Source organism: Watersipora subatra, chromosome 7 (assembly GCF_963576615.1).
Source record: "Watersipora subatra chromosome 7, tzWatSuba1.1, whole genome shotgun sequence".
In the NCBI taxonomy this organism is placed as follows: domain Eukaryota; kingdom Metazoa; phylum Bryozoa; class Gymnolaemata; order Cheilostomatida; family Watersiporidae; genus Watersipora; species Watersipora subatra.
Genome location: NC_088714.1, coordinates 14914695 through 14933821, shown reverse-complemented (window position 1 = coordinate 14933821; position 19127 = coordinate 14914695). Strand labels below are relative to the sequence as shown.

Here is a 19127-nt window from a genome sequence, read left to right as displayed (position 1 = left end):
TTTCCCAACTTTACTTCTCAGCTATACAGGTTTAATCTGGTATCTTCGGAAACACAGATAAATAAAACGGTAGTCTAGCTGCTGCCAGCTTGCAACATTGTAGCAGTAACTTTGCTTAGTTTATGGAATACGCAATGAAAACTACACTAGGCATCAGAAACCAAATATGCTAGATGTTTGATTTAATCTAATCTTTTTAATTTAAATACTCTACAGTAGCTGTAACATTAATAGTTTGCATTGACAAGTTTTTTAATTTTTTCTTTTGTAATTTTACTCATTTTTTAAGGTTTATGGTCCATGATTAGGGTAATTTTACAAGTTAATGCAGCCCACACCTTCAATGTTAAGTTACACTGGTTCTTTTTACTTTTTCTAGACAGTAATGTCTATTCTGTAAAAGAAAAATACTGCAAAATATTTATATATACATACGTATTAGGAGCGGCTTCTGTCTGACCGTTTGTCTATCCATCGCCAGAGTTCGAGGCTAAAAGATCGCTTTCGACGAGACTAAAATTTGTGACATGTATCTTGATATATCGTCACTCCAACGCCTGCACCATTTGATAGCGTATAATAACCAATTATTACGTGATTACTGATTTTCTGTATTTTGTTGACACAACTAACGATTTCTAGCAGCGACCTAGATTGCCAAGGTACCAGTATATATATTCGACAGAGTCCTACACGTCGTTTTTTTTCTCAAGTACAGCAAGAAAGATAGCGATATTTTTAATGCTAACTACAAGGTTCTTGTTATTCAATTCCAGTTTGAGGACTTGGACTGACTTGACACTCTACGTTATATGGAGTTCTTTACGTTGTACGAAGCAAAAACTTTACAGAAGTTCGTTGCGTTTTGTGGAATTCGCGTTATAGGATGTTTACGTTATGGGAATGTCTACTGTAGTTGCCACTGTGCAAGCAATAAAATATGCAGAAAAAATAACTGTCATGTTTATAGTTTGATGACACTAAAAACTCACCTTTTTTGCTGATAATTGTCCTTTTATTACCATTTACAATTGCGATTTGTTCAACTATAGGTATTTTGTTTTGATGTATATATTTTTATGTTATTTCCTTTACGGAAATTTTGCATAGGAAACTAGCCTTTTTTCATCATTAATGTAAACTAAGTATACCAAAATAATGTTAGCATGATTAAAGAAAATGACATTTGAATAAATTTTTTATAACAAAAGCTACAACCCCATATTATTAAAATGGAAGAAACCTCTGTGTATCATCTAAGACATAGTTTCAAGCAATACTTGGAATGCTGCAGTAGACGCTATGCTAAACCAGTAGATTACAGGGTGATGAAAATGAGCAGGTGAAATAATAGTAGTTTGGCTTGTAAATACATACATTGCTGATTTTGGAAGCAATAATTTACATAACATTCTTCACCGATTTTATTAAACTCAATGTCACAATCGCTGTAGTGGCTCAATACATTGGTTTGTCCTATGCGATTTAATTAAGGCTGTAAATCATGAGGCCATTGGCCTCATGAATCTCAAGAAAATCATGAGTCCATTGGCACTAGGCTAAATGAACTACTGCAAAGTTAGTTTACTTAGTTACATCGATTCGAACTACTAACCCTTTCAAAATCCAATGAGCTAAAATAAGTAGTTGTAGTATGTCTATATTGTTTCTCAATTTGACAAACCACTTTCACTGCTGTGCACTTGGCAGGGTTATGAAAAGTTGCTTTTAGGTTTTCTGTTGATATACAGCCATGAAAACCAGGTTTTTCAAGGTTGTTTCATTGGTGCTCTAAATGCCAATTATTTTTTTTGTTCAGCTCTTTAAAAAATTAAATATGCTAGTCCTTATGACGCATTTTTTGCAAATACTAATCGAGCGGTATTGAATCCGTAAAATTAAGCGCTGGCAGACTCAATTTGGCTTCACCAATTTTAATGAGTTTGGAAATGCTGGTTGACAGCGCGTTAATCATCAGAATAATAATTTGCTACTGTCATTTACTCTATCAAAGTGTCAATTGCCAAAAGTACGTAAAGTAGCCCATGAGTTATTGTATATGTATGTCAATGAAAACATTGTGTTGCAGTAATAATAGACTTGATACATGCTCTATTCAGTGCAAGTATAACATGCTAATCAAGTGTAGACAATTACCGATAATATCTAGGCCTCTGCAAGGGTTTCACTTCTCTCAATTTCAGACAAAGTTATTGCTGACATTGAAAGGCTTTTGAAACCAAAACTCAGCACAACAGTAATATTCATTCATGGAATCCATGAAGAACTCTACATCAATTACAAAAACTAAAATTTGAGTCTGGCTGACATGTTAGGTGGCATTTCAAAGGAACATCAGTCAACTGCTTAGCATGTAAAACTATTTTGTCTTATTAAATATTGTTCATACAAAGGTGCTACTTAGCGAACTCCAACTGCTCCAATCTTAGGTCATCAAACCTTGGCTTACACGTCAGAACGATTTAATACTCTGTACAGTTTTAATTCTTTCCATACCACACACAGGTTTACTCGAAATTCAGGCTTGTCCATCCATTGCTACAGGCAGCTATCTCAATTGGTATCATTTTAGCAAAGTCGTTTTCTTTGTTAAAAACAATCTGAAACTTAAACCTTTCATTTTCGTTTAAAATTGATGATGCATTCAACCTCTATCGACTGAAAAAGCTTTTTTATAAAGATTTCACTGCAAGCGGATGACACTAAACTTACTATATTAACATTCATCTTGAAACCCTCAGAAGCTCATCAAACTCGTGTCATAATGTTTGAGGTATATTTTTTCTCTTCCTCTCATGAAAACGGGATTTATGGCTGGATAATCTTTTACAAGTGCTTGACTACTAAGAAAAAGGGCACTGTCATTCCTATATTAATCATTTTGTTTAGGTTTTTTCACTGACTTGAGCAACAGTTCAAGTGTCATAGCTTATAGAGGCTATGTCTATTTTTTAAAAGTTGACTTCTTTTATTTTTATCAGCTTTCTAAACTTACAAAGTAAGTTACGGTATGATACAGATGGAAGTGTTTGACCATACATTTCCACCCGTATCTTCTGTCTTTTGCGTGTGAACGGCGACCAATTTAAACCAGGTTTGCATTACAAAACTTGTAGTAAATGTGCTTTTACTGAAACTGCTAATCATTTCAGAGGTTTGCCTCATTTATGCTCTACAATGTCTGACCTCAGAAGAAATTTGAAGCTATATTTTGGTTTAGAATAGGTTTAAGTCATTTACGTGTGCAAAGAAGGGAGCCATTGTTTAGTAATATTTTGTTATGCTCTATTTTAGTCAACATGCTCGGGTGCTCCGGGACAAGCTATTCAGGGGCCGTCATAGTCATTTTGCTGCACGCAACAGTAATAAACAGTGAAGTCCTTGATGAGACCCTTACTCTCCGTCCTCTCCATAATAAGCTCGTTCATGCAAACTTTAAATCCATCGTTCAGTCTTCTCCTCACACTCCTGCTATTGGCCATTACAACTTATTTCCCAAGGCATTGGGGGAGATTCTGCACAAGTACAATGTTCAGGAGCTGGAACTGTCATTAACTCAAGGCAACTGGCGGTATTCACAATGGGGAATTCCTCCAGATGGGGCTGCTACTCCATCCGGAGCTGCAATTCTGGTATTGTTTTCATCGAACACAAATGATGTACAAGCTCAGTGGAAAGGCTTGGTGAATTCTCTGTCGGGTCTTATTTGCGCTTCTCTAAACTTTGTGGATGAGACTGTGACAACGATTCCAAAGTACACATTTTACCCTAGAGGAGCATTTTCTGTAGACAAGCCATTTAATAACTCCTTTCTCAGATATGCCAATCTCCCTCAAGAAAATGTCTGCACTGAAAATCTCACGCCATGGAAAAAGCTACTACCTTGTGTAGGTAAAGCTGGACTGTCATCTCTACTTAATCCAAAGCCACTGTACAGCTCCCATTACCACTCTCTCTCACTAGTTGTTAGGCCTGAATGTGATCAAACAGATTGTTCGACTCGCTCCTTGTCATTAACCCAGTCTCTCTCAGTCGTACTCGAGCACACAGCAAAGCATTTTACCCTCAAATCATTATTTCACTCGACCATTTCTCAAGCGTGTCATATCGCAAGACACAGTAAGATACTTGTCGAATCTCCAAGTGACGGTCCTTTGTCACTATCTCTGAACCCACCTGGTGATGACACACTCCAAAAGGAAAGCACTGCTATATCAACATATGTGTCAATTGTCAATTTGAATATGAAGGCTACTTATCATCAGGAACCTGTATATAGGACGCCTCCTGCACCAGTCATTCACTTTCAGCGATATCTCACTGGCTATGGACAGGAATACGGCTCTATAGTCTGTGAAATTACGAACAGCGAGGAAGAGCACTTGCAGCTAGTGTATACAGAGTATATACCCTGGTTTCTCCGGCTCTACCTCCACACACTTTCTATACGAAGTGGGGAAATGAAAATTACTCCTGTCAAGGTACTTATCTCAATTATCCTTTTGTGCATAACTTATACTGATGTTTTTTTGTAATTTTATGGTATTGTTGGAAATATATTCAAAACTTCGTAACATATTTGGCTACATTGTAGATGTCCTACTCCCCTGGGCTAGAACGCAAAAAGCCTTATCTTTTGGAACTCCTCCTCAACATTCCTGCAAATGCTACAACTGTGATACAATTTGATGTGGATAAGCTATTTCTCAAGTGGACGGAATACAACCCTGATGCTAGCCTTGGTTTCTACACACCAGCTGCAATAATCACAGTCATGCTGCCAGATGCCCCTCCGGATGCAGCTATACAGACTCTGAAGGACAATTACAGCATAGTTAGGTTTTATACTGAGAAATTATTAGTTCTCTTGCCCACTCCAGACTTTAGCATGCCATATAATGTTATTTGCCTAGCCTGCACTGTGGTAGCCCTGGCCTTTGGCTCTTTCCACAATCTCACCACTAAAACGTTGGTGCGGGAAACCGAGCCTCCTCAGTCGTGGTTGCAAAAATTTAAGAAGTTTCTAGGAATGAATGTAGATAAGACTGAAGTTACTAAACTTAATGAAGGCAGCGGAGATGGTGCAGATGACATCGACTATGACAACGCAGATGACATCGACTATGACAACGCAGATGACTTGATAGAATAGTCATTTTAGCTCCCTTCAACTGAGTATTATGCAGTTGCTTAATGTGACTTTTCTATTCGCAATAGAAGCTTTGTTTATGGACTATTAGCACTCTATGATTAGAAGTTAGTTAATCAAGGGCTGTTAAAAATGCCCTATCACCATAAAATAATTTCTTTGAATTTCTTGGTTGCTTTTGAATATTTTATATCGAATGAACATAAACCTTGAACTTTCGCCTTGTTGCGCAGTTCTACAAATTCCTTCGACTATAGTCATTCCTAATGTGCGGATGCAAAATTCGTCTGCTTTGCTATTGTTGTTTGACAAGTTGCAGTTCACAATTACTCTTAGAAATATCTTATTATGCTATTTTAATTTTCGATGTAAATAAGTGTCCCAGTTTTAGCACTGGCAAGGTGGTTTTGGTGCAAGAATGTTGAGTTTCTTCACAATATTTAGCATTTTATAAATAGCCGTTGCTTTTTGTCTAGTTCTCATCTATGTAAATACAGTGAGCCCATTTTGGTTACTTCTCAAGGAGATGCTCATGAACCATTGTGTTGAGGCAAATGTAGACTTGGTCGTCAGCGTTTTTCAGCTGATGCTCCATTGGCAATGAGTTCGCAAAAGTAAAAAAGGCACCATACTAAAGAGAACAAACGAATACAACATGACAGTCAAGAACTATATACTACTGAAATTTGCTTCACACATTCTCAATGTATTGTACATCATAAATAGTGAAATTGACTATGAGTAGTATCCGATGGAAACTGACTATGATAATGGCCACTTGTCTGGGCACTCTCCATAGTAGTACACGCTGAGGGCATGTGAGTCAAGAGGTCTTGAGAATAAGTCATAGCTGAGCTCAAGTTGTGCATATGCTCACCTGGTGCAACCGTCTGACTCATATAAAGGGAATCGGGCTTGCTTAACATATTGGCAGCCATTTCTAAATTGTTACCATAATAATATTGCATTGCTTGGAGCATAGGTTGCGGTACATCTTGTGAACTTTGCGCAATCAAGGAGTTTTTCGCGGTAGCTGTGACAGTACTCAGTGATGGTGGCTCCGTTTCCTTTCGTTGTTTGATAATGCTGTCTAGTTTACTAGGCTGCAGTAACGTTTTAGTAGTATGTCTATGTGGATACTGAGGAGAGGGGATCGAGGTTGTATCCACAGTTAGTCTGTTTGTTACATCTGACCTCCAGCCACCAGAAGTAGGTGATTGGAGCATGAGTGGTGGGGGTTTGACACCACTGATTGTGGCCCCCTTTTTGTTGAAGGCTGAGAGTTCCGAATGCTGCTCATCTATTTTCTTCTCCTTTTCCAAGAGCAAAGATTTAAGTTGATCCAGCTCCTGTCTCTGCTTGTCAACTGTCTGTAAAATGTGACAGCAAGTGTTTGATAAACAAAACCGCTTAGCCTGCAAAGTCGCTTGCATCAATGATATAAACCTTCCACAGGATAGGCGACGGCTATCATATGGACGGGGTTTAATGATCGAGCTCTGTTGGAATGAACCCAAACATAGCACCAAAACAAAAAATATGCTGAATAAAGCCTCTTGTAAATTTATAAATATTATGAACAATGGTGGTTATTTTACTTATCTGTTGGTTTCATTTTATTGTCAAATAAATATTGCCCAATATTGTCACCGTTATGATCAGTCAGTTGCCGTTCACAGGCATTCGCGATATTAATATTTGCCATCGTGAAATGGCCCAAATTAGGCTTTACATTTAGATTCTGAGTATGAAAACTACACTGCACAGATTTGCTTGCTGTCCCATCCTATTGGCCAGGTCAAACACTGTGACAACGATGAAAGACTTTTTCATTTTATATTAAGGGTGGCAAAATATTAATCAAAAACTAAGGAAAAAGGATGTTGTTCGGGTGATTTCGGGTAAATTATATTTAATTTTAAGCATATATTACGACCCCTACGAATCTCAAAATTGGTAAAAATAGGTAATTTAAAATGTTTTACTTTCCATGGATCCATTTTTTTGTTTAGGTATTACCCCTACACTGTAGAAATTCAAGGTTTGCTGATTCATGGTTTGTTATCTGCGATTGTCGCCCATCTGCAATAAAAACTTATACCTAACAAGGCAACGCGACCGCCCCGCGAGAACTGTGTTAGCCCCCAAACCCAGGCTAGCAAAATTCCAACAGAGCTCGGTCATTACATCTCGCCCATATGATAGCCGTCGCCTATCCTTGTGGGTGGTTTTATATCATTGCTTGCATAGAACTATGCAACGAACTTCTGTCACAAATGTTGGATGGCATGCAATTTATGTGTTTCAGTGTCACAATTGTGGAGCAGAGGTTTGTTTATTCTGTGAAATGAAACATGTTACCGTATATTGGACGATGCCATTGTTATTTCTTTTATCAGTAAGAATTTACTGAAAATCAGAAGGAATATGATTTTGCACATACAGCGTAGCGAGAATACATTTACCCACCTACATTGTAGTTATGACTCACATATCGGCAAACCTAATCTTAGACATGCATGTACTATTGTCTCATAGGAACTCAGTGGTTGTCACGTCTATTCATGTTCCTAGAGGGAGCTAGGAGCTAGTTAAAATGTGTCATAGAGTAGCCATGCAATTTTGTTATTACAAGATTATTGACGCATAGATTACTGAACTGTTATGATAGTTCCAAATTATTTATTAAAAATGGCTAACCTCAAATATTCAGCTACAATATGCTCACGACCGAGCGGAAAATAACACACAAAATAACATACTAGTAGTCTATTATGGTCATGTTAGTCTCTGTGTCCTTTTTGAGCCGAAATAGGGTTTTGTGTATAGCCTCCTCTTAATAGATGTTTGCTAAATCTATGCAAATTAACCGGCACCGAGATAGTTACCATTATACGTATAGTTTTGGAAAACACTAAATAATACTCCTAGTTACTGTCTGACCGATGACTTTCTGGATGTAGTTACTAGTTTTGCGAACCTGTGAGCCCTTCCATTAGCCACTGCGGTGACAAGTGCTAACCATCTCAAATATCATGCAGCCCTTACCTGTCTCAAGCTAACTTCCTCTGCGTGATGCTGCGGTAAGGTCCACACACTAGGTAGTTCCTCCTCAGAATCTTCGCCATTCTCTATCTCCCGCTTTCTCCTCCAATATTTTCTCAAGCCTAAGAAATGCATAAAAATTAGAATAAAGAGAGTGCTTCAATTTACACAAAAATATGCAATCATATTTAAATTTAACAAAATGAAATCGCATAGCATGTATTACAAGAGCAGTCACATAAATACAAAGTGGCAGAGCTTGTTCATGCCTACATGTTTGGTAACTTTATGGTTCATCCTCAGTTGTCAACGTAAGAAACAAACAGCGAGGATAAGATTGTTCGAAAGAAATAAGAAAATGTTAAACGAAGTCAGCTCACCATAATTGTGAGGAACACAAGTAGATATCCAAGTTAATTGTTACTCATCAATTCTAATTACAACTCATCCTCAGCCCACTTCATGTTAGCTGTCATACATGCAGTAACTATCTGAGTTACGATCTGCATGACCTACATCCACCTGCATTTACGACCACATTCACCAAGTTCAGCCTAGTTCACTTGTTGGCTAGATATCATCACGGGAATGTCTTGGCACAAACAGAAAACATATGTATGAGGAAAGTCTAGATAGTGCGCAACCAAGAAGTGGATTGTCATTTCTGTTTGTTTATTTCGTACATATTGTCTATTTTTTATATTTTATGTTTATTTATATTTTCAGTTTCTAGTGTGAAACAATTGAGCTGGATTTCCACTCAGCAGCAGATGTTTTTAATTGAGAATAGACCTCAAATACACATAGCATAAGTTACAACCATGTTGACTTTAACTGTTAGTGAGTGCACTATATTGGCCTTGATTAGATTAATCTAAGTTACTAAACTGCAGTACTAGGGTCTCAGGTGCGCTAGTTACTGACTACTATACAATTCAGCTTACCATGTTCATGCATTCCTAGCACCCCTCCATTTTTCCTCGTATTGCCAACCACTTTGGCAATGGTAGCTGTGCTACAGCCAGTAACCATAGCGATGAACTTGTAACAATTAGCCTTAGTTCCCGCTGTTAAAGACAGAATGTTACTCATGAACAAGTTCAAATAGTACAACAACTAACCAAACCATCAAGACTGGTTCCAACTATATCGCTGCATAGTGACATTAATTCCATAGTAAATTGGTGATCGTCTGTGATAACAGTGTACACACTTACAAACCGATGAGCATTTTATTGGCAGATAGTCAGCAACACAGTGTTTCCATCATTCCACAATGAAACGAGATACTAATGCCATACTAATACACAAGGAAATACTAGTCCCACAAGTAGGGAAATATGGATTAAGCGATCCCGACAGCCAATCAAAAATTGCTGGAGCGGTTCACATTGCACAGAGTACCATATGCTCGGCGAAATATCGGAAAAGTTTGATGGCTGCAATATTTCCCAACACATTTCCCGACGACATGTTGCCTCCGCGATGCCATTGGTTTACAGTGCACATGGTCGACAAATAATTGCTAAGAAGACAACTCCGGCATACATTGTGGACCAGCTTTTAGTGGTACCTGTCGGTGTGAGAAGCTCAGCCACAGCCTGCTGCAAGCCCCGACGACTTTCCAGGGCTAGTTGTCTCCACCTGGCAACAAGGTTGAGGTGAGTTTTAACTATTCGTGTACAGTTGTCTCGACAGCACTCATTCTTCCAAAGCATCGTGACAGGCTGTAGCTGGTCCTTCTTCTTCCCTCCTAGTCGAGTTCGTTTCTACAACAAAAATTAGTAAGATACAAGCCGTTATTTACTACAAAGTCTAATCGCTAAAAGATGACTGTTACCAACACCATCGCTTGTCGATAAAAAACAGCCAGGAGGTAGGTACTGATTAGCATTGAGTCAATGGTGATGTTTAGCCGCTCACCTCCTCAGTAATTAGGCTCTTGTGAAGAAAGTTATTAGAGTAGCCTAAAATCTTCTGAGCGGTTGACTCGCAAAGCTGAAGCTCCTCCCTCAATCGAGGTCTGTGTTGTAGAACATAGGCTTCATACAGCTTGCTCCTCTTCTTCCCATTGCCCAAACCAATGTTCCTGCACATGAACCCAGTGTTCTTACCTTGATGTCTCATAAAATGTTGGTCACCACGACAGCTAAATATGCGCTTTTTAGCGTAAATACAAAGAGTTTAGTAAGATCATACTAATTCCTTAGGGTTTGTAGGTTTACTTAATACAAGACCATATGTTACCAGAACATACTGGTTTGACAGGATTAGTTTTTGTCAAACCTTGTTTGTCCCAACAGTAAAAACATGCAAATACCTATTTACCTCTTCCTATGCTCACCTCTAGATACCATTTTTTGCGACAAGCCCAGTTAAAGTTGAGCAAATATTTGACTTGACATACAAAGTAATTTCCAACATAGGATTCTTGAAATTTCGCAAAATATTAGTTTTAGAAGTGGAAGTAAAAAAGCTGATAGAAATTATAAATTAAATGTAAAAACAACCGTCTATGTCTAGTGTGAGTTACAGTTAGAGTGAGTTCTGCTTCATATGTCCTACCACTCACTCTACCACTGAACATATGCATAGCCAAACTTTAATAACCTCCATTTAGACATCCCTAAAGTAAAGCAACAAACTTTTTTTTATTGATTTTTAGTTTATATTAATTTAATATTTACATATAATGTAGGTCTTCCCATTGAATTTTTACATAGTTTTATGTAACACTCTTATTTTAATGTTGTATGCTATTACATTAAGCATTTATTGTAGCTTTTGGGTCCGAGAATGAATTAAACTAAACAAAATGTAATCTTATAAAAGTATTTGTCTCGACATACGACAGTTTCTACATATGAAGCAGTTTATCTGAAACTATAAAACTTACAAGTAGATGTTAACTGTGTACAATGGGCAGCGGTCACCTAGCATTAACAAGTCATGGATTTATGGATCAACTGAGAAATGCCTAACAAGAAGCAGTCGAATATTTAAGTTAAGCCTAGAATCAAAATGCCATAATTTGGGTTTATGACAAATTGAAATGGGCATTTAATATTAATAACACACATATAATTTCGTAGTAAGTCCACTCAGAATAAGCACAACTTTCTACAACAAATCTTCATCTACTCAGGTTGGTCTCAGAAAAAGGATGATTGTGTAATGAGTCAATTGTTTTATGAATCTTCCAGCAAATGGGTAACAGAACATAGCCTAGTAAATCAAATATTCTAACAGACATTTCTACACAACAGAAAACATCACTGGATAGAGCAGGCAGCAAACATCATAGAACCTGAGTTCAAGAGACGAGTGAGAAACTTGCTGTTTCTGTAAGCACTGAACCGCCACTCACCACGTTACGAGTTTTATTATTATTACTAGTACCCTGGTAGTCCAGTGAGAGATTGTCAAGCGTGCCAATAAAGCACAGAGTATAAGTATGCGCACAATTATTCTAACATCCTGGAATGCGGTTCCAAAAATCCTAAACAATCTGTGCAATCCTGAACAATTAGTGCAGGTGATAGCGTGCTGGGCAGTCAAGCAGAAGGTTATGAGCTCAAATCCTGTATGACACAATCTTTTTTCCAACCCGTAACTGAAGTTCCAAATAGATGAACAGACAGGGCTCCTATTAAATTAAAAATCTAATAGATCTTTAGATCTAAATATTATTATATAACTTATTTAATTATTATTAGATTATTATAAGAAACATTTAATATAATCTCACTTAACTATTCTTAATGACTAGAGTGGAATTTACTTAAAGCAAACAGGAAATTGTGGATATCATTTTAGTAGGTGAGCTTATCGCTTCTAGCTTTCCTTTCGCTGCCTTTCCTGTCTCCAAAAGGCAGCACTGCTTCATTAACTTTATCTTTTCCTTCACATTTTATATGAAGTAACTACATGTACCTTTTATAGTCATAATCATAGGCCTTAAGCAAAGGATGCCACAGTCTGGCCAAATTAGTCAAAACTCCTAGAAAAATAGCCTAAATTCTGAATAAACTAAATTCTGAATAATATGAAGCTTTTCACTCCAAATAAGCTCATAAAATACGAAGTAATGCAGTCTGGAACTTTGCCAATTCAGAGAATGAGCATCACCTTGGTTCACGTTCTGATGATGTTAAGGGAGCTAGCTATTCGGACCCTCAGAATTAATCTGCGAACAAGCTAACCTAAAATCTGTTTTCACATTTTCCAAAAAGAAGCACTAAACAAAGCCTCAAATCATTTCCACAAAAATAAAACAAACTGCACTGACTATAAGAAGTTGAGACAACTATGTAACTAAACTTTGTAAGCTCTGTACCCAACAACCTCTTACCGATTCCTCGTGCCTGCAGGCATGTTGTTGACCTTAAGAGACCTCAGTCGCTCTCCTTCGGCCATGATATCGAGTAGTGACTGCACCTCAGAATTGGTATCTTCAGCATTTTTTAGATATGTCGGTAGGCATTGACAGCTCCTGGATGTGTTGTAACATATCAGCTTAGACGCTAAAATGAAGAAACAGGAAGAACTAATCCAATCTTACAAATGAAAAAACCATTTCATTCATGTGTAGTTTAAGATAGTTGTCTTCTCTTGGAAGATTCCCACAATGTAGAGCCAAGTAGATTATAATTAGCGAGACACAAACAGGATAATAAAAGCAAAAAATCGTTTTATTTTTGCTAATATCCTGTCAGTCCGGTAGGCGATGTGAGATCATTGAGCGTAATAATAAACTGCACATTTATTTTAGTTGGCAGACGATTGGTACAGACGATTGGTACAGGTGGTAGAATGTCGGTCCACTAAGCCCAAAGTCACGAGTTCGAGTACATTGAAAGTGACCTTTTTTCCAAACCTCTAAGCGTGACTTTGAACAGACAGAGTGGTTCTTATTACAGTAAAGTACCCTGGCAGTTCAGGGTGCTGTGAGAGATGGTCAGGTGAGCCGATAAAGTACAGAAAATAACTATCAGCGCAGTTTTTCCAAAATGCTGGAAGATTGGCATAGGTGTTCGAGTATGGATCTACAAAGCTGAATGTCACCAGTTCAAATCCAGAATTATGAAATCTTTTTTTTTCAATTTCCATCCATGGCTTCGGCCAGACATGGCTTTTATTATAGCAAAAATTAAACTAAATTATACACCATAAGCCATTCTTTGTTAGACTGTCTCTCTCTCCGTCTCTCCCTCCCTCTCTCTCCCTCTCCCTCTCTCCCCCTCTCCCTCCCTCCCTCTCCCTCCCTCCCTCTCTCTCCCTCTCTCTCCCTCTCCCCGTCTCCCCCTCTCTCTCCCTCTCTCTCCCTCTCTCCGTCTCTCTCCCTCTCTCCCTCTCTCTCCCTCTCTCTCTCCTCTCTCTCTCTCATTGTACCAACAGTAAAATAGATAATGCCCAATAATGATTATTTAATAATTTACGGTGAGAATCGTTCTTGGAATTTGGAGGCAACAAACATGGTGTAGAAGACAAAAACAAACAGTTGATGTTTGAAAGGCTTTAAAGACTAAAATATTTTGCCTAAAACTAGTTCTCCAGTGATGTATACAATACTATGCATCAGATACTAAATCTGCCCTTTAAATGGCGGCATCAACATCAGATTTAAACTACCCTCGCATGCTGGAAAGTTTAGCTTTTAAATCTAAACTTAACTACCACTAAAACTAAAAAATAGGTTAAAGTAAATAAACTATAGAAGTTTATTGAACAAGTCATGTTTAAAATAGAAGAAGTAACGTACTTCTTTTATTTGATCATAGCTCTATTTCACTGGCCGACAAAAGCCAATCAAGAAATGAAGTTACTAAACTATGAGTATATGACCCATCTGACTGATATATATGACCCATCTGACTGATATATATGACCCATCTGACTGATATATATGACCCATCTGACTGATATATGTTACCCTGGACTAAACTACGAGTATATGACCCGTCTGACTGATATATGTTACCCTGGACTAAACTATGAGTATATGACCCATCTGACTGATATATGTTACCCTGGACTAAACTATGAGTATATGACCCATCTGACTGATATATGTTACCCTGGACTAAACTATGAGTATATGACCCATCTGACTGATATATGTTACCCTGGACTAAACTATGAGTATATGACCCGTCTGACTGATATATGTTACCCTGGACTAAACTATGAGTATATGACCCATCTGACTGATATATGTTACCCTGGACTAAACTATGAGTATATGACCCATCTGACTGATATATGTTACCCTGGACACAGGTTTCAACGAGATTAGATTTCTAGTGGTAAGCCTTACCATTGGGCATGCCAGTCACAGTTTCTAGGTTGTGAGAAAACTCGACCAGCTCCTCATCTGGTTGGCTTTTCTGTGATGACTTCTTTGATTTAGTAGTGTCAGCGTTAGTAATGGAATATGACTTATCATGATCTACACCTGCTCAACAGCAAACAAGAGTAACCATAACTTTTTCCACTGCTCGCCTTTCTCAGTAGAAGAACTAAATTATAGCATGTGTGCAATAAAAAGCTCGAATTATAACATGTGACAAGAATTCAAAACCCAGTCTAGGATTTTCAATCTATGAGCACATGAGCATGCATTTAACTCTAGTAATGACCATAAAAATTTCTCAATCGACCCTCATTTCAGGGATAATTAAGGCAAGTGGCTAATCCCCAATAAATCAAAAAGTTGTCAATGAAACCTGGACAATGCAGACATTTTCTGAAAGCTAAGTGGAAAATCCAACTAAACTATAATCTAGGCTGTAAATGTAAACCATTAAATATCTGTAGCTTGTAACATTAAACTTCCAAACATTTAAGAGAAGCAAATCGCTGGAGAGATACTTTTTCGTCTCAATCTCTCAGGCTAATAAATAAGAAGCAACATGGGTTTAGAGTTATCATCTCTCTGAATAGTGCTATCAAGGACAGACTACTCCATTGGGACTCATACCACAGCGACAGCAGTAGAGCAGCTCTTCTCCGTGTGGCCCATATCTTAGAGTAGGATGCACTACTTTGGTAGTTTTCCTTGCGGGGCCTCTCCTCCGGCTGTCCAGAAATCGGCTGCCGCACTTCTCACACAGAAAAAGTGAACCTAAAGAAGCTTCCATCATATAAAATCCAGCGTCAGACATGTTACACACAGATTAGAGTATATCAAATCTATACTCAGATATTAAAGCCACCATTGAGCATGTTACAAACACTCTGTGGCAGCCATGATACAGACAAGTCAGAAATTGGCTACAAAACTAGCCATGCAAAATCAAGTAGGCCTACGAGTGGTAGTAGCAAAATTAGATCTACACAAATGCAGTAGATTAAGGAGATTTTTATAAACTGCTGGATCCAAAAAGTACATGACCGATGTACTTGTTGTGTTCAGAATTTCATGGAGTTTCAAGTCTTGCATAACTCACAAGCCACAAAAGTTCCAAGGAAAATATTTTTATTTGTTACTTTAGGCTTGTAACGCCACACCAAACAACTAGTATACAACCTAATACATATCAACCAACAGACTAGATTAATATCATACATTCTAAATAGCATGTTTTATAGTTAATGCTTGCATACAGATCTTAAATAGAGCCTCATGATTTTCAAAACTCATCAGACGATTCAATATTGTAAATAAACGATTATTATTTAGCGATATATCATTATGTTAACAACTTCAAAATCGTTGTTAATATTCTTTGCATATATTAACTTAAAAACAAACTGTTTTGTTTGTGATCATTAGAAACATTTATTTTATGAATACCTGTGTGCATGGAAGGCCTTGGCCTGATTCATAGCCATGGAAGGCCATGAATCAGGCCAAGGCTTATTATAAGACTAGAAGACCCATGCATTTTAGTTTCAGTATCGCTCACTGTAAAAATTGTCATGTAAGAGATAGATCACCATTACGCAAGTATATCGTTTATATTATTGGTGGTATCTCTTTAAATATTGGCGATTTTCAAATCGGCTACCTTAAAAATTGCCACCAAACTATAAAATCGCCATATCATGAAGCTTTAATCTCAAATGATGACAGACCACCAGCCAATACCGCTTGGTGCCCATAAACATTGGATTATATTTTTTAAAGCTTTGCAGTGGAACCTTACTAACCATCTGCAAGCAAGTCTCCTGATACAATCTCTTCTTTGATCACCCGGCTCCTTTTCCTGCTGCTGGTACAGGGTGATGCACCAGAAGGACTATATCTTACTGGCAAGGTGTGTTTGCGCTTCGGTCTATCCATAAGCGAGGTGACTGAAACATACCAATAGAAGACAGTTCAACTAGAGCAGTGGTTCTTAACCTTGTTGGATGTACTAAACCTTACCAACTTCATATGCGCTTTCACCAAACCCTTCTTTATTGAAAAATAATATAATACTTATTTCACATTCAAGACATATATATGTTTCGTGGGTGATCAAATTAACTGCGCATTAATATCACAATGTTCAAGGAACAAAACCAGTACAATGCATGGACTGACAACAAATTACATATTTTTTCATAAAGACGTTATTTTGCAAATCAGTGTAACTTCTGCTGTTGTCTTTGAAAGATCTCCGCTGACACCCTGAGACTGACTCGCTGATTCTCTAGGGTTTGATTGAAGGTTAAAAACCACAGAGCAAGAGTTAAGGTAGAATGAGATTAATCAGCACAGTGCATATGGATTTTAACATATCTTATTTAATAAAGGTGTTGTTAAACAGTAACTTGTTTTCATTGTTTACTCAGAATTAAGTTAGATTAGTCAATGGAACACTATTCAGCTCGCTACAGCATTTTTATACATTTCAATTATCAGACAGAAAAAGGGAGCACTAGAACCAGAGATCTCAATAATAGTTTGTTACCTGAAAACTAATCTTGTGAGCTTGCCAGTTAATATCGTTCAGTTTTACTAACTAGGACAGTTAACACTTGAGTTATTTCAAAACCCAAAACCAGGTTCATTGTCCTACTCATGAGGAATGTTTTCTTTACTGCATTACTCTCCGTACATCTTTGTGCTGCTTTAAACTCTACATCTTACCATGTAATATCAAATCTTTGATATCAATTTAAGTATGAATACTACCACCAAACTTACCGCAGGAACTTTACATACTACTTACTACAGGATGGAACTCAAAAATGAGCTGTTGAGGAATAAATTTATGAAACCTGCTAATTTTCAAGACGAATGTTCTGGAGGGACTTACAGAGTCAGATGCTACAAAGCAAGCAAACACCGCTGTGATGCTTATATTTTTTGCTGTCTGCTTTTGAAGAGCAAGATAGGACACTTAATTAAGCTGTCTTAAAAATATTGTGTAAATAAAATTTCCACTACAAGCATAAGGCATAAAACCTTGACATTTAATTAAATAATTTATTACATGTTATTCTAGTTATCTGCTAATGACTACTTTTGGCACTGCTTCCTTCTAGTACAACCAGCTATAGTATATCTTTAGCTTTGTAGTTTGCTTTGTTTAAATAACCTCAGTGATATTGCTAGACTTGTTTCTTTGTCTGATTCTAATCAATCATATCTATTCTTAGTCAAAAAATTACAGCTTATTTTTATAAGTCCTCCAACAACTGCAGTTAGAATATAAGCCGTTAGTAAAGTTAACAGCAGCAGTAATTATGGTAAGAGACATTGTGTCGAATTAAAGAGATTTCAACTCATCGATTCACTGTTGATTTACCACACAACCTAGTTCTCATTCCATTTGACTACCATTCAAAAAGACACATTGTACACCATGCCAGTCAAAGTTAAACATACTAAAGATTATCTCAAAACAACATTCATAATAATTTAAGATCAATAGATCATTTACGCAGCAGCTATGCAAAAAACCAAATGACCTCAAAATTTAGAATCTCTTTCTTCTTCATTCATCCTCTAGACCCCATTTAGTGGGGAAGGGGAGAATCTCTTTGATGGTCTGTAATTTCCTTTCTTTGTTACTAAAATATCAATTTTTTACCACAATAAAACATAGTACAACATTAGCGCAGTCTAGTAAGAATATGTAAGGCATGAAAAAGCTGTATACAGAATTTTAAAATATGGTGTTAATTTAGTCTAAGTTCCCTAGTGGTGTATGGGAAGAAACTGAAAAGGTTGCATGTAAAGGCTTTTGTGCTAAATCTTGTTTGTATATTGGTGAGTCTCAATAAATTGGTTATAAAAATTATTAAACTTAGGAACTCATCCTGATCTTTAAAAACTTTGAAAAGTATGTTTCTACGAACACTAGTCATCCTGTCTTTTAGCAAATCTAGATTTAACTTTTCTCTTGCCACCTTTACCTAGAAATCTCTTTCCTTTGCATTTTCAATAAATCTGAGAGCCTGCGACTGAATTCTTTCAAGCATATTTATGTGCTTTACCCTGTATGGATCTCAAGCTTTCATTGTATCTTCCAGATATGGTCTACGGTCTAAGGAGAGGTACGCTACATACATTACTTTGTGGGAGCTTGAAATAGTGCATGTTTCATCAATCCAAGTATCCTAGATGATTTCTTTACACACTGTTTTAATATGCACATTTCAGGTAATATTCCTTCTGATATTCACACCTAAATTTTTTATAGAATCCAAATAGCTCAAAGGTTGACTGCACAGGTGGTAATTTTCAAGCATGTCTTGTCCAAATACTATAACATGAGATTTAATAAAGCTGAGCTGTACCTTCCTTTCACCTGCCCATGTATATTAAGGTCATCCTGAAATTCTATGCACTCCTGTTTTGATCTAATGTCACAGTAAAGCAAGACATCGGCATGAAGCCTGATTTTTGAATGTTTAATCATAGTAACGATGCGATTTATGCATAGGATAAACAACGATGGACCTAAAACAGTGCCTAGAA

At 37.2% G+C, this 19127-nt stretch overlaps 2 protein-coding genes across 2 annotated transcripts; one reads left to right on the top strand and one right to left on the bottom strand.

The window, feature by feature from the left end:
• The first annotated feature begins 3320 nt into the window (after positions 1-3320).
• LOC137399510 (GPI transamidase component PIG-T-like) lies at positions 3321-5668 on the top strand. The gene is made up of 2 exons (XM_068085653.1): positions 3321-4502; positions 4616-5668. Exons 1-2 carry the CDS (start codon positions 3321-3323, stop codon positions 5171-5173), a joined length of 1740 nt encoding a protein of 579 aa, XP_067941754.1. The 3' UTR covers positions 5174-5668.
• Positions 5669-5886: 218 nt separating this feature from the next.
• Positions 5887-18217, bottom strand: LOC137400452 (uncharacterized). The gene is made up of 10 exons (XM_068086778.1): positions 18116-18217; positions 16367-16510; positions 15195-15338; positions 14532-14669; positions 12567-12738; positions 10139-10304; positions 9789-9984; positions 9160-9282; positions 8219-8337; positions 5887-6540 (listed from the first exon to the last, which is right to left on the bottom strand). The coding sequence occupies exons 2-10, from the start codon at positions 16497-16499 to the stop codon at positions 5887-5889; spliced, it is 1845 nt and encodes a 614-aa protein (XP_067942879.1). The 5' UTR covers positions 16500-16510; positions 18116-18217.
• Between the last annotated feature and the right edge of the window lie 910 nt (positions 18218-19127).